This window comes from Anomaloglossus baeobatrachus, chromosome 9, assembly GCF_048569485.1.
Source record: "Anomaloglossus baeobatrachus isolate aAnoBae1 chromosome 9, aAnoBae1.hap1, whole genome shotgun sequence".
Lineage (NCBI taxonomy): Eukaryota > Metazoa > Chordata > Amphibia > Anura > Aromobatidae > Anomaloglossus > Anomaloglossus baeobatrachus.
In genome coordinates this window covers 109,365,188-109,379,770 of record NC_134361.1, presented here as the reverse complement: position 1 = coordinate 109,379,770, position 14,583 = coordinate 109,365,188, and the positions used below count along the sequence as shown (strand labels likewise).

General features: G+C 41.8%; 1 protein-coding gene across 2 annotated transcripts in view; it reads left to right on the top strand.

Annotated features, from left to right (window-relative positions):
* The window catches only part of COL4A6 (collagen type IV alpha 6 chain), a 426,839-nt gene that overhangs the window by 292,203 nt on the left and 120,053 nt on the right, over window positions 1-14,583 (top strand). For both annotated transcript variants that reach the window (XM_075323930.1, XM_075323929.1), the window contains exons 6-15: window positions 162-206; window positions 1,966-2,082; window positions 2,176-2,244; window positions 2,907-2,942; window positions 7,706-7,768; window positions 8,106-8,141; window positions 8,263-8,304; window positions 10,837-10,926; window positions 13,016-13,069; window positions 14,379-14,438. In XM_075323930.1, the coding sequence (XP_075180045.1) occupies window positions 162-206; window positions 1,966-2,082; window positions 2,176-2,244; window positions 2,907-2,942; window positions 7,706-7,768; window positions 8,106-8,141; window positions 8,263-8,304; window positions 10,837-10,926; window positions 13,016-13,069; window positions 14,379-14,438 (612 nt within the window). The remainder of the gene's footprint in view (window positions 1-161; window positions 207-1,965; window positions 2,083-2,175; window positions 2,245-2,906; window positions 2,943-7,705; window positions 7,769-8,105; window positions 8,142-8,262; window positions 8,305-10,836; window positions 10,927-13,015; window positions 13,070-14,378; window positions 14,439-14,583) is intronic.

Sequence of the window (14,583 nt, the reverse complement as noted above, 5' to 3'; positions counted from 1 at the left end):
GAGCGTGACAGCACTTGATATTACCACCTCGGCTCCCACTGTTTACTGTTGTATATTCTAGATCATTTTTACATACTATTTCCTGTTCTTATATGTATTTTGTATTTCCACTTCACTTTTACTAATATATTGTGACATTTATTTATTTTATCTTACCACAGGGCCCTATGGGAGTTCCTGGTTTCCAGGGCGCTAATGGGATTCCCGTAAGTTGTGTTGTGCGACTTGTCATTTTATCTTTATATCATCTTCTTTGTTACAATATTTCTGGAAGTAAAACTTAAGTCAAATGTACTACTTGCTTTTTCTATTAACATGATAAGTAACTAAGGGTACCGTCTCACTAAACGACGTACCAGCGATTCCGACCACGATGCGACCTGGTCAGGATCGCTGGTGTGTCACTACATGGTCGCTGGTGAGCTGTGAGTCAGGCAGATCTCACCAGCGACCAGCCACCAGCAACTCTGCGCTTGGTAACCAGGGTAAATATCGGGTAACTATCCAAAGCGCTTTTCTTTGTTACCTGATATTTACCCTGGTTACCAGCGTACACCACTTAGCGCTGGCTCCCTGCACACGTAGCCAGGATACACATCAGATTACTAAGCAAAGCGCTTTGCTTAGTTAACCAATATTTACCCTGGTTACCAGCGTACGCTGCTTACACAGAGTTGGTGCTCGTTGGTCTCTCGCAGTCAAACACGCCGATGTGTGCTGCACAGCGGGAGACCAATGAGCAAAAAATGAACCAGAACAGTGTGTAACGATCAGCGATTTCACAGCAGGGGCCAGATCGCTGCTTAGTGTCACACACAGCGAGATCACTGACGAGGTCACTGGTACGTCACAGAACCTGTGACTGAGCAGCGATCTCACTAGCGATCTCGCTATGTGAGAAGTACCCCTTAGTGTTGAAGCCCCTATTATTATCTGAACCTGCCTATTTTGGTGGGACTGAATAACCAATCAGTGGGGATAAGGGCCACTCGAATGTTCACTGACAGATAATCTCAGGAGACAAAGATCATAATGTGGAAATACAGCACCTGATCTTTTTGTAGGAGCAGATAAAAGTCGGACAATTTGAATGGTAATGACCAGCCCTTTTATTATTCAGGAGAAAAGCCATTGCCAGAGTTGTCTGGCTGTGACTTTCTCTGCTCCCTCTTCTGTTTCTTTTGAATGAGTTTGGCGAGATTACTGTCCTCCAAATGATCATTTGTCCAACAGCTATCTATTGTGTATGTAGGCCCTCTACTCTGCTCACACATTACAGTTAAGGCCCCCTTTACACGTCCGTATTTCTGATACATGCGGTGTCCGTTTCCACACATACTGGAGACACTGACACACGTAGACCTATTAATAGAAATGGTTTTGCTCACATGTCCGTGTTTTTACATAGACTGTGTGTCCAAGTGGAGAACATGCCTGTCTGTGTTATTCACACAGCAACGTGTCCATTTTTGACCTGTAGCACGTGTGTCACATGGACTGCACACTCAAGTGATCCGTGTGACATCATTGTAGCACTTACCAGAGGATACCCATTCACTGGATTTTTTATACTTACCTTTCTCTGGCGCTGCTGCTGCTTTTGGGTGCTGCTCATTATGCCTCATGAATATTCACTGTACTGACTGTGGACCCAGAAGCAAGTGTGACAACAGCGCCAGAGACAGGTAAGTAAAGAAGTTCATATTGTCAGTGTGCTATCCAGATGTCACACGGATAGCACACGAACAACACACACAGGGACACATGGACGGCCATATGGACCTGCACCGTGGACGTCACACCTGTGCGTTTAATGGATGTATGAAGGGGGCCTAAGAGATATAGTTGTCATCCAAAAAAGCATTCAGCCAACCACTAACTTGAATGTATGGTTCCTTTATGACTGTATACAATTTAGGTTATTTACAATTCCCTAAAACACATTGTACTTTTTTCAACTTTAAGGGTCATGGTGGACAGCCTGGTCATAGAGGTTTGCCTGGACTAGATGGGTGTAATGGTACCAGAGGAGAGGACGGATATTCTGGATCTCCAGGATTTCAAGGGAATCAAGGACAATCAGTAAGTTTTCCTTTTTTTCCTTTCTTTTTTTTTTACAGTACTTAGAACAACCTTTTTATAGCTAAAACTATTTTGTGTTTCTGTTTATTTTAGGGGTTTCCAGGTTCAAAAGGCCAGAAGGGAGAGCCCTCCTTTTCTCAGGGTGACATTAAAGGACCGAAGGTAAGATAAGGTCTTGGAACTTCGAGAATCCATGGGACTAGTTGCATGATGTATTTCAAGAAATGTTTTGTTTTTTTTTCTAGTAAATTAGGGGTGAAAAAATAATATAGGATATCATTACAGACTACCAGACTATGTAAATGCATCATTACACACTACCAGACTATGTAAATGCATCAATACACACTACCAGACTATGTTTATGCATCATTACACACCACCAAACTATGTAAATGCATATTTGATAACTTGCTGATTTTATAAAGCAAATATAGAGGTATCCTGAGAATACTTTAGTCCTTTAGGTAAGATTCAGAAACATATAGTGCACACCGCTGAGCACTGCGCTAAAGTTTCTGTCATAATCCTCGAAATACAGGATTTTTGAAGGAACATCTCTGGTGTTGTTGCTATTAAAGTAAATTATAGTCTTGAGCTGCAATACTTTATACAGCCCATGGACAAAAGTAGCATTTTTTCATGGGGAAATTTTTAAACTTTGACAACTCCTTTAAATATATTTAAAAAAAAAGACAAAGAAATGTGGCAGGTCCTATTGTGACAATATGTTTGTGAACATGTTTTTGTCTGTTGATAGAATTAAGATTAGGGATGGTATGTGGTCACTTTTGTACTAATTCTGTGCTTTTCCATTGATTTAGGGTGATGATGGACTGAATGGAAATGATGGTCTTCCTGTACGTATAGATATACATATATATTTTAATCTTGTAATTTCAATAATGATATGTTACACAAAGATTATATCCAAACATGGACACACTAATATAATCATCTAAGGTTGCATTGTGCTTGTGATGTATTTTTAGCCGGCATGCCATAAAAGCTCCTGATTTACACACTAGATGTGTCCTCGGGGTACAGAACACCTGAGGGAAACCCAAAAGTGTCCCTTTGGTATCCATTTGGCCATATATATAATTTAAAAGGGTTTGTCGGGGACTTACACGTTGATCACTAACTTATCTGTATGATAAGTTACCGATATCAACAGTGAGGGTCATCAATATCATATGGAAGGCCATCACCTGGCACCTCAACCCCTCAGCTCTAATTGGCTTAGGTGGTTACCAGCTATAAGTAAAGGATGGAGCAGAATACAACACCCGAATACATTAGTTAGTGGTGGTGGCTGCCGAGTACCACACCAATATCTCTCAAATGTATAGTGAAGTCCCTTGCAACACCTCTAAAGTGAACCTGTCAGATGCAATATGCACCCAAAACCACGAGCAGTTCTGGGTGCATATTGCTAATCCCTGCCTAACAGTCTTGTATCTAGTAGCATAGATAAAGAGATCCTAACGAAAAGTATTTCTAAAGATCCTTTATCATATGCTAATGAGGCCATGGACTAGTCGCAAGGGCATTTGTTCCCCGGCTAGTCCGTCCTCTTAGCATGTTAGCACACCCAACAGGGGCGTGCTAACATGCTATTCAATGCTCATTGCCCAGTGTCATCAGCGGTGACACGCTTACCTCTGTCCATTGTCACTGCCTCAGACGCCGGGTTTAGCGTCAGTGTGCATGATCAGAAGTCCCAGCACTTCCGGTCATGTGTACTATGAAGTCAGGTGTATGTGTCCCGGCTTCAGAGAGGTCTAGTGCACATGAACGGAAGTGGGGGCATTCTGATCAGGTACATGCGTCATGGCTGATGACGCTGGGCAATGGGCATTGAAAAGCATGTTAGCACGCCTCTGTGAGCGTGCTAACATGCTAAGAGGGCGGATTAGATGGTGAACTAACGCCCTCACGACTAGTCCCTGTGCTCATTAGCATATCATAAAGGATCTTAGAAATACTTTTTCTATAAATTTCTTTATGTATACTACTACATTCAGGGACAGTTATGCAGGGATTAGCAATATGCACCCAGAACTGCTCATGGTTCTGGGTGATAGGGGACCTGACAGCTTGCCTTTAAACAACTTGTACATATTTTATGATAGAACACACTGTACGGAATCTGTTTCAAAAATCATTTCAATATTTATGGGATAAAACCTCTATAGTCAAATCTTGAATCCTTTAATAATATTAATTACTTACATTTCTCATATATTATTATTATGCATTATTGCTCTGTGTTATATTATTAAAATTTATTTTTTAGACATTTTTATGTCTATTGTTTGCTTTTGGGAAGTAGATTAGAAAGATTTGACTCAGGTTACAATCCCACAGTGAGCTTTTGGTGAGTTTTTGATGTTGCAGAATTTCCACTCCTATTATGTAAATGAGGCTGCTCTGGTTTTTTTACACACTTTTCTGACTTTACATTTTTTTTGTTTCTTGTTGGTATCTTATGTTTTAAAGAAAGCTTACTTTTTGATGCTTCCTGGTATTTGGCTTTGACAAAACTTTATTGATACAGTTAGGTGCGGATTACAATTATTTTTGTTGCTTTTCCTCAGTGGAAATTGCACTAAAAACGCTTTTGTGTTACCTGCAGATTTTCAGTATCTAATGTAATTCTATGGGAAAAGTCTTTTCATAAAACTCATTGTACTCACAAGAGAAAAAGACCCTGCATTTTTGATGCAGTGAAAATATGCAGTGCCAAAAACGCATCGTGGGCACACAGCCTTAATTTCCTAGTTTCTGCTGAGGTTTCTGAAACAGTGGAAGGGATCACCTTTTTCTCTGAGTCATCAGACTTTGGATTCAAGCTGTTACTGATGTACTGAGAAGTAGATGATTCCCTCTACCATTGATTTGACTGAATATTTAAAGGGACCCTGTCACCTACTCACCTGCGAGGAGGTCTGTTCCAATGGATGTCTCTGGTCTTGACCAGTCACCTCCTCTCTGCTTGCGATCATTGTCCTCCTTCTTGCTTCATGTGGATGACGCGTCCTACATCATCCACACAGTGTCCTCCATCGTACTCCTGTGCACGTGCAGTTCAGTACCATAATGTGCAGGCGCGAGGAAAGGTCAAAGAATGCCTGAGCATGCGCAATACAATACTTTGATCTACCCAAAGCAGGGAAGAGAGACGTGCGCGTGCTCGGGCGTTCTTTGGCCTTTCCTCACGCTTGTGCACTACAGTACTTTGCTCTGCCCGCATCAGGGCAGAGAGAAGTGCGCCTGTGTATGAGCGCGTTGGAAGATATTGTGTGGATGATGTAGGATGCGTCATCCACATGAAGCAAGAAGGAGAACGATGATCACATGCAGAGAGGAGGCGGCGGGTCAGGTCCAGAGATGCTCATTAGACAGACAATGTTGCAGGTGAGTTGGTGTCAGGTTCCCTTTAAGTAGAAAATACCGTATATGCCGGCGTATAAGACGACTGGGCGTATAAGACGACCCCCAACTTCTGCCCTAAAAATATAGAATTTGGGATATACTCACTGTATAAGACTACCCCGCTCCCAAATGAAAAAAAGTCTGCTTTGATTGCAACATGTTAATTTTAATTCCGCGAGAGCCGTACAATATGTTTTTAAAGGGCCATTGACAGATCAATCGCTCCAATGTTCACTTAGTACAGCAAGGAATGCTCCTCCCTGCTGTATAAAGCCACAACTGGACTGAAACAATGGTACTACACTCTGCTACAAACAGACACACACAACTCTGCTACAAACAGACAAACACACACAACTCTGCTACAAACAGACAAACACACACAACTCTGCTACATACAGACAAACACACACAACTCTGCTACAAACAGACAAACACACACAACTCTGCTACATGCAGACAAACACACACAACTCTGCTACATACAGACAAACACATACAACTCTGCTACATGCAGACAAACACATACAACTCTGCTACATACAGACAAACACATACAACTCTGCTACATACAGACAAACACATACAACTCTGCTACATACAGACAAACACGTACAACTCTGCTACATACAGACAAACACATACAACTCTGCTACATACAGACAAACACATACAACTCTGCTACATACAGACAAACACGTACAACTCTGCTACATACAGACAAACACATACAACTCTGCTACATACAGACAAACACATACAACTCTGCTACATACAGACAAACACATACAACTCTGCTACATACAAACACGTACAACTCTGCTACATACAGACAAATACACACAACTCTGCTACATACAGACAAACACATACAACTCTGCTACATACAGACAAACACATACAACTCTGCTACATACAGACAAACACATACAACTCTGCTACATACAGACAAACACACACAACTCTGCTACATACAGACAAACACACACAACTCTGCTACATACAGACAAACACATACAACTCTGCTACATACAGACAAACACGTACAACTCTGCTACATACAGACAAACACGTACAACTCTGCTACATACAGACAAACACGTACAACTCTGCTACATACAGACAAATACACACAACTCTGCTGCTCTGTGGGGCCTGCACCCGCGGCTCGGCGGGTACAGCACCCGCGGCATCGGCGGGGGGGGGGATTGGCAGGGCATACATCTGGGGGGTTAGAAGCAGCTCACTGGGGCCCATAATGGGCACAAGTCCCCCTGTGTTAGATACCTCCCCCATAGTGCTGCCCATGGCCCCTATATAGCTCGCACAAGTCCCCCTGTGTTAGATATCGCCCCCATAGTGCAGCCCATGGCCCCTATATAGATCGCACAAGTCCCCCTGTGTTAGATACCTCCCCCATAGTGCTGCCCATGGCCCCTATATAGATCGCACAAGTCCCCCTGTGTCAGATATCGCCCCCATAGTGCTGCCCATGGCCCCTATATAGATCGCACAAGTCCCCCTGTGTCAGATATGGCCCCTAGGCTGCTGCCCATAGTAAAATAAAACCCTCTTTCCTTATCTCCTCCAGCGCTGAGCTCCCTCCTGTCTCCTCCGTGCTTCTGTTCTTCCACTTCCTGGTTGTCAGTGCGGTCATGTGATCGGCACAGCAGCCTGAGCTCTCTGCCTGATCACAGTGGAAGCAGGGACACGGGGAGAAACGCTGCAGGGGTAATGAGCAGCAGCCTGGGGGCCAAATCTAACACATGGGGGACATGTGCGATCACAGTGGGACGCAGGCTCATAGAATATGCACCGCTGCTCCAGCCCCTCACTGCGTGCGATTTCAGCACCATTGGAGATGGACAGCGGCTGTGCATATTATATGAGCGGGTGCAGGAGATCAAAGGATGCAGGCCGCAGCGTTCCCCTGTGCTCCAGAGCTGCTTCCACCACCTCCCCTGGACGCTGCAGTGTACATATATATACACACACACCCCCCCGTATATCCGGCGTATAAGACGACCCCCCACTGTAGCCATTATTTTAAGGGGGTAAAAAGTCGTCTTATACGCCAGTATATACGGTAGGTGAACCTGCAGAAACGTCACTGTTAGAACTTATATGTTACATGACTGATTGTTGTTCATTAATATAAATATAATTAGCTTTATCATTATTTTAGGGGCCACGAGGACCACCTGGATCTCAAGGTTTCACAGGGCCAGCTGGGCCACCTGGTTTACCAGTAAGTAAAATGTTGTTAAAATGCCACTTTTATTTTGTTTCTTTGCGTGACTTAACATTTCTTTATATAGTGTATAATCTACATATTAAGTGCAGTTAGTTTTGTATATAGACTAATGCACACATGGCACGCAAGCAAATTACTTATGTCTAAATAAAAAAATGTATTCCAATGTACAAATATTTGTCTTATTCCAGATGTATTGATGTATTAGTGACTTTTCTAGAAAGAATTATAATACAGAATGATGAAGAATAGTAGATATTGTGTGTAACATCAATCCAGTGTAACACAAGCATGCATATAAATAACTGAAGGTTCCTGAACTTTCCTCTAGGGTCCACCCGGGACGCCAGGGGCAACAGGTCCAAAAGTAAGTTACATGTTTATTACCTTTCTAATTGAATGTCTACGCAAAACAGATCCTCCAAAAACTGTCATATTGGATGATTTTTTGCAAAATACTTTAAGCATTTTTGTGACTTTGTTTTCAGGGTAACATGGGAGTTGGATATCAAGGAGAGACTGGAGAAAAAGTATGTATCATAATGTCGATATCACAGATTTATTATAACGGTGTTTAGGTTTTATCATAATTGGGGACAAATTATGGACTGAAATATTAACTCCAGTCGTGTTTGTCTGAAGCGTCTTTTGTTGTGTCCTTTTCAGACATGTTTTGCTGCCGGTGTCTTCTTTCTACACTATGTATATAACTAGCTGTAGTACCCGGCAATGCCCTGGATAGTAACTAAAGGTACCATCACACATAACGAGATGGCTAGCGAGATCGCTGTTGAGTCACGGTTTTGGTGACGCAGTAGCGATCCCGTTAGCGATCTTGTTATGTGTGACACCTACCAGCGATCAGGCCCCTGCTGTGAGATTTCTAGTCATTGCAGAATGGTCCAGGCCATTTTCTTCAAAGGCGATGTTTTGCTGGGCAGGACGCATCGCTGTGTTTGATGCTGTGTGACAGGGTCACAGTGACTGCTGAGATCGTTATACAGGTCGCTACTGCAACCTGTATTGTTCCTGCATCGCTGGTAAGATCTGACTGTGTGACATCTCACCTGCGACCTCCCAGCGACTTACCTACAATCCCTATCAGGTCGCATTGTTTTCGGGATCGCTGGTAAGTCGTTGTGTGTGACTGGGCCTTAAGTGTCTGTCTGTCTCTCTCCCACTGTCCCTGTCTGTCTCTGTCTGTCTGCCTCTCTGTCTGCGTATCTGTCCTGTCTTTCTCTGTCTGTCTGTCTCCATCTGTCTGTCCTTTTCTCTCTGTCTCTCTCTGTCTGCCTTGATCTCTCTCTGCCTTTCTCTCTCTATCTGTCTCTCTGTATGGCTACCTCTCTGACTGTCTCTGTCTTTCTCTGTCTGTCTTTATCTGTCTGTGCCTGTCTGTCTCTCTTACTCTCTGTCTGTCTGTATCTCTGTCTGTCTCCGTCTGTCTTTCTCTCTCTGTCTGTCTCTGTCTGTCTATCTGTCTCTCTATGTCTGCCTCTCGGTCTGTCTGTTTCTGTCTCTCTCTTTGTCTCTATCTCTCTTTCTTTCTGTCTCTGTATTTCTGCCTCTCTGTCTATCTCTGTCTGTCTCTCTCTGTCTATCTCTGTCTGTCTCTCTGTCTCTCTCTATGTCTCTGTATGTTTGTCTGTCTCTGTCTGTCTGTCTGTCTTTGTCTGCCTGTCTCTGTCTGTCTGTCTCTCTTTCTCCACTGAAATCATATTACCTCACACATAAGCTTCTTATACTAAGAATGTCCTTTGTTGCCTATAGCAAACAATCACAGCTCCTATTAATGACCTGTAGCTCCCATGAACTGCTCGTGGTTATGGGTGCATATTGCACCTGACAGAGTCTCTTTAATTTTCTCCATAGAACTTTATGAGCACCAACTGTCATCTTCTATCTCTGTAATGGGAAAGTCTGTATTCACTGAATACAAATATTATCCATAAAATGAGAATGTTAAGAATGAATGATGCAGTAGGAGAAAGACGCAGATTTCTCTGATAAGATATATTACAAAGTTGCTTATTTTCATGCGCACTATAGATTTATAAAATAAAAACTAAACAGATAGTTACTCCTTAAGTGGTAGTGTATTGGAAAATATAATTTTCTCCTAGCTTTCATGATGCATTGATTCAGTGATTATCACTATATGCAGTTGGAATCTCATGTAATATGATAGTGTGGAATATTGAGTAAAGCGGGCTTTACACACTGCGATATTGGTCCCGATATCGCTAACTTGGGTACTCGCCCCCATCTGTTGCGCGACACGGGCAAATCGCTGCCCGTGCCGCACAACATCGCCCAGACCCGTCACACATACTTACCTGCCCGGCGACGTCGCTGTGACCAGCGAACCTCCGCCTTTCTAAGGGGGTGGTCCGTGCGGCGTCACAGCGACGTCACAGCAGCGTCACTGAACCGCCGCCCAATAGCAGCGGAGGGGCGGAGATGAGCGGGACGTAACATCCTGCCCACCTCCTTCCTTCCGCATAGCGGCCGGGACGCAGGTAAGGAGAGCTTCCTCGTTCCTGCGGTGTCACACGGAGCGATGTGTGCTGCCGCAGGAACGAGGAACAACTTCGTTACTGCTGCAGTAACGATAATCGAGAATGGACCCCCGTGTCACCGATGAGCGATTTTGCACGTTTTTGCAACGATGCAAAATCGCTCATCGGTGTCAAACGCAACGGCATCGCTAATGCGGCTGGATGTGCGTCACCAATTCCGTGACCCCAACGTGTTCGCATTAGCGATGTCGTAGCGTGTAAAGCCCCCTTTACTCTACATCCAACAATCTTTTCTGTTCTTTTATCCTTCTACTTTTTTTCTTCTCACATTTATTATCTTCATAGTTTTATACCAAGGTGTATTGACTATTCAAATTGCATAGATGAAATATTTTTCGATTGTTACCAAGTTGACTTGTTTTCTTGTGTGTTCTTGGTGTTTAACAGAAAGTGTAAATAAAGGAACTGTAATGTAACTGATGTGTTATTGCCTGACTTTCTTCATAAAACACATAGTCATAAATGTCATCTGCTTTCGTACAGGGAGACACCGGACAGCAGGGCGACCCAGGACCTCCTGCATCAAGTGGAATGGAATTCTCCACTGTCCTGAAGGGAATCCCCGGAGAACGAGTATGTGCACATGTTCACTTCATATTATACACATGTTCAAGTGAAAGCAATGGATAAGATGAAAATACTTCAGATTAAAACATTTTATTGCTATATTTTTTTTACTTCTTCCCCAGACATTGATACAACTTTTTATTTTTTTTGTTTAACAGAACCACAGTATCTGCACTCTATCATTATTTTTGACGCACTGTCTATTTTTTTTCCTGAGCATTTCTTTTTTTTTTAATTTGGACTAAATAATCATATAATGATCTCACTTTGGAGACTTAATAAATTATGTACTCCTGGATTATATAAATATTATTCTTATCATATATCTACTGGTATATTAAGATTTACTTATTTATTCATCAATATTACCCAGATGTTATGCTGATATCCCCCCAAGAAAAATAATCACTTTTTTTGTCTTGATACCCTCCTTATATATATTCTATTAAAAATAATATCATATATACATTGTTGGGTGATGTTTGTTACTCCAGTTTCAGCCCTTTTGTATATTCTGATATTCTTGTGGGAGTAATTCACCCAATTAATATTTCCTTTGTGGATGTATATTGATGGAGGATCCGTCTAATTGAGTTATGTTCCTGGCTGGAAAAAAATAAGTTGTGCTGTGTCTATGCAATACTGGCTGTGTTTAGACTTATAAATGGTTCATTCACATAGTTGCGTGGGTTTCTGTAGAATTAATTGCACATAACTACAGAAAGAGAGTATCTAGAGATTCCTTTATCATTAAGCCAATCCTTAAACCTGGTTGTGTCAAGCCACTTGCGATGAACTTTGGGTACTTTACAATGCGATGACCTTTGGGTAACTTTACAATGCGATGACCTTTGGGTAACTTTCAATGCGATGAACTTTGGGTAACTTTACAATGTGATGACCTTTGGGTAATTTTACAATGCGATGACTGTTGGGTAACTTTACAATGCGATGACCATTGGGTAACTTTACAATGCGATGACCATTGGGTAGCTTTAAAATGCAATGACCGTTGGGTAACTTTACAATGCGATGGCCATTGGGTAACTTTACAATGCGATGACCATTGGGTAGCTTTAAAATGCAATGACCGTTGGGTAACTTTACAATGCGATGACCCTTGGGTAACTTTACAATGCAATGACCGTTGGGTAACTTTACAATGCAATGACCGTTGGGTAACTTTACAATGCGATGACCCTTGGGTAGCTTTACAATGCAATGACCGTTGGGTAACTTTGCTATGCAATGACCGTTGGGTAACTTTACAATGCAATGACCATTGGGTAACTTTACAATGCGATGACCATTGGGTAACTTTACAATGCGATGACCATTGGGTAACTTTGCTATGCAATGACCGTTGGGTAACTGTACAATACAATGACCGTTGGGTAACTTTACAATGCAATGACCATTGGGTAACTTTACAATGCGATGACCATTGGGTAACTTTACAATGCGATGACCATTGGGTAACTTTACAATGCAATGACCGTTGGGTAACTTTACAATGCGATGACCATTGGGTAACTTTACAATGCAATGACCGTTGGGTAACTTTGCTATGCAATGACCGTTGGGTAACTGTACAATACAATGACCATTGGGTAACTTTACAATGCGATGACCATTGGGTAACTTTACAATGCAATGACCATTGGGTAACTTTACAATGCTATGACCGTTGGGTAACTTTGCTATGCATTGACCGTTGGGTAACTGTACAATACAATGACCGTTGGGTAACTTTACAATGCAATGACCGTTGGGTAACTTTACAATGCGATGACCATTGGGTAACTTTACAATGAGATGACCATTGGGTAACTTTACAATGCAATGACCGTTGGGTAACTTTACAATGCGATGACCATTGGGTAACTTTACAATATGATGGCCATTGGGTAACTTTACAATGCAATGACCATTGGGTCACTTTATAATGCGATGCCCGTTGGGTAACTTTACAGTTATAAACTAAAAATACCCACTGTAGTCAAATACATCACCATGTTTGATTCACTTCACATATTTATTTTGTACATTAGAATATTTGGAATCAAATATTTCCTTTTTTCTTTTTTTATCACAGGGTAATTCTGGGGCTCCTGGATTTCCTGGGATGCCTGGGCCTCCTGGTCTTCCAGTAAGTTGTCTCTTATTCATCTGGTGTTTGGATTTCCATTTCTCTGTATAAGGCTGGGCTCATATGTCCATTTTGGGCAACATTTGTCTGTTCCAATTTAAGAACCAGTCAAACATAAAGTGCACGCACAAAACATATAATTTTCCTAACTGATGCATATGAAAGCAGAAGGGTCCCATTAATAACTATGGGGTCCATCTGGTTTCTACTTTTGTGTTGCTTTTTAGAATGGAAGAAAATTTAGAGTATGAAATTTTTTTTCTTTCCTTCTAAAAAAAACCTTATGCAAGTTTTGATAATCATTGGAGTCCCTCTGCTTCTAGCTATCAGTTGGCAAAAAGATCAGTTTTAGGCAAGAACTCCATTTGTCTGGTCTTTGGATAGATGGATAGATAAGCAGAACTACAAAACAGACATGTGAACTTAGCTTAAAGGGTTATTCCCCTTCTCGAAGATCCTATCCCAATATGTAGTAGGTGTAGTAATAATAATATTAGCAAATACCTCCAATTAGAAATGTAGTATAGTTCTGATTCACTATGTTACTTCCCTCATGTTCAGGGCAGTGCAGGATCTTAGATATCCATTGTTATGACAACGCAAATAGGGACAGTTATTTAGTTGCTAGTGGTCATAACCATAGATACCTACGGTCCTGCAATGCCCTGCACATGAGGTAAGTGGCATAGTTAATCAGGAGAACTATACTTTATTTCTAATTGGAGGTATTTGTTTATATTATTATTATTACACCTACTACATATTAGGATAGGAGAGGAGATGGGAATACCCCATTAAAGGTAATTTGTCTGCAGATTTTTGCCACCTAATTTTTGAGCAGCATATTGTAGCAGCAGAGACCGTGATTACAGCAATGTGTTACTTAGTGGGCTACTGACTGTAGCTTTCATGAAATCACTGTTTTATCAGTAAGAGATTACCACTAGAGGACTAGTAAACCTGGTGCCATGTAGTGCTCCATATTCATGAGCTCTATACACCCTGAACACTGATTGGCAGCTTGCTGCCTATGCACAGCATACACATAAAGCAGGCAATCAGTGATGTGGACAGGATTATGAAGAGCTCAACATTCAGAGAACTGGCAGATCTACAGTAGGGAAAACACAGATTTTATTAAAACTGCAGCAAGCAGCCCAGCCAGTGACTCATCGTGAGAATCAGGGTCTCTGTCTCTATATCATGCAGGTGGGGTAGGAAAAGCCTGGTGATAGATTCCCTTTAACAATTTTTATAATGCATTTTTGATTCTCAATAATAAAATACTAATAGGAATTTTGTATCACAGGGTTTTGGGGGACAAGGAGAGAAAGGAGAAAAGGGTATTCCGGGGCTACCTGGACAAAGGGTAAGTTCCTTCTATGTCTAGTGTCTCGGTTATCTGACGTATAAATAATTACACATTAAACCAGCTTATTAATATGTACTGTATTAACGATAGAGCTGTTTCCCATGCCCCACAATGTATTAAAGAGCTAGATGGTTTAATAGCA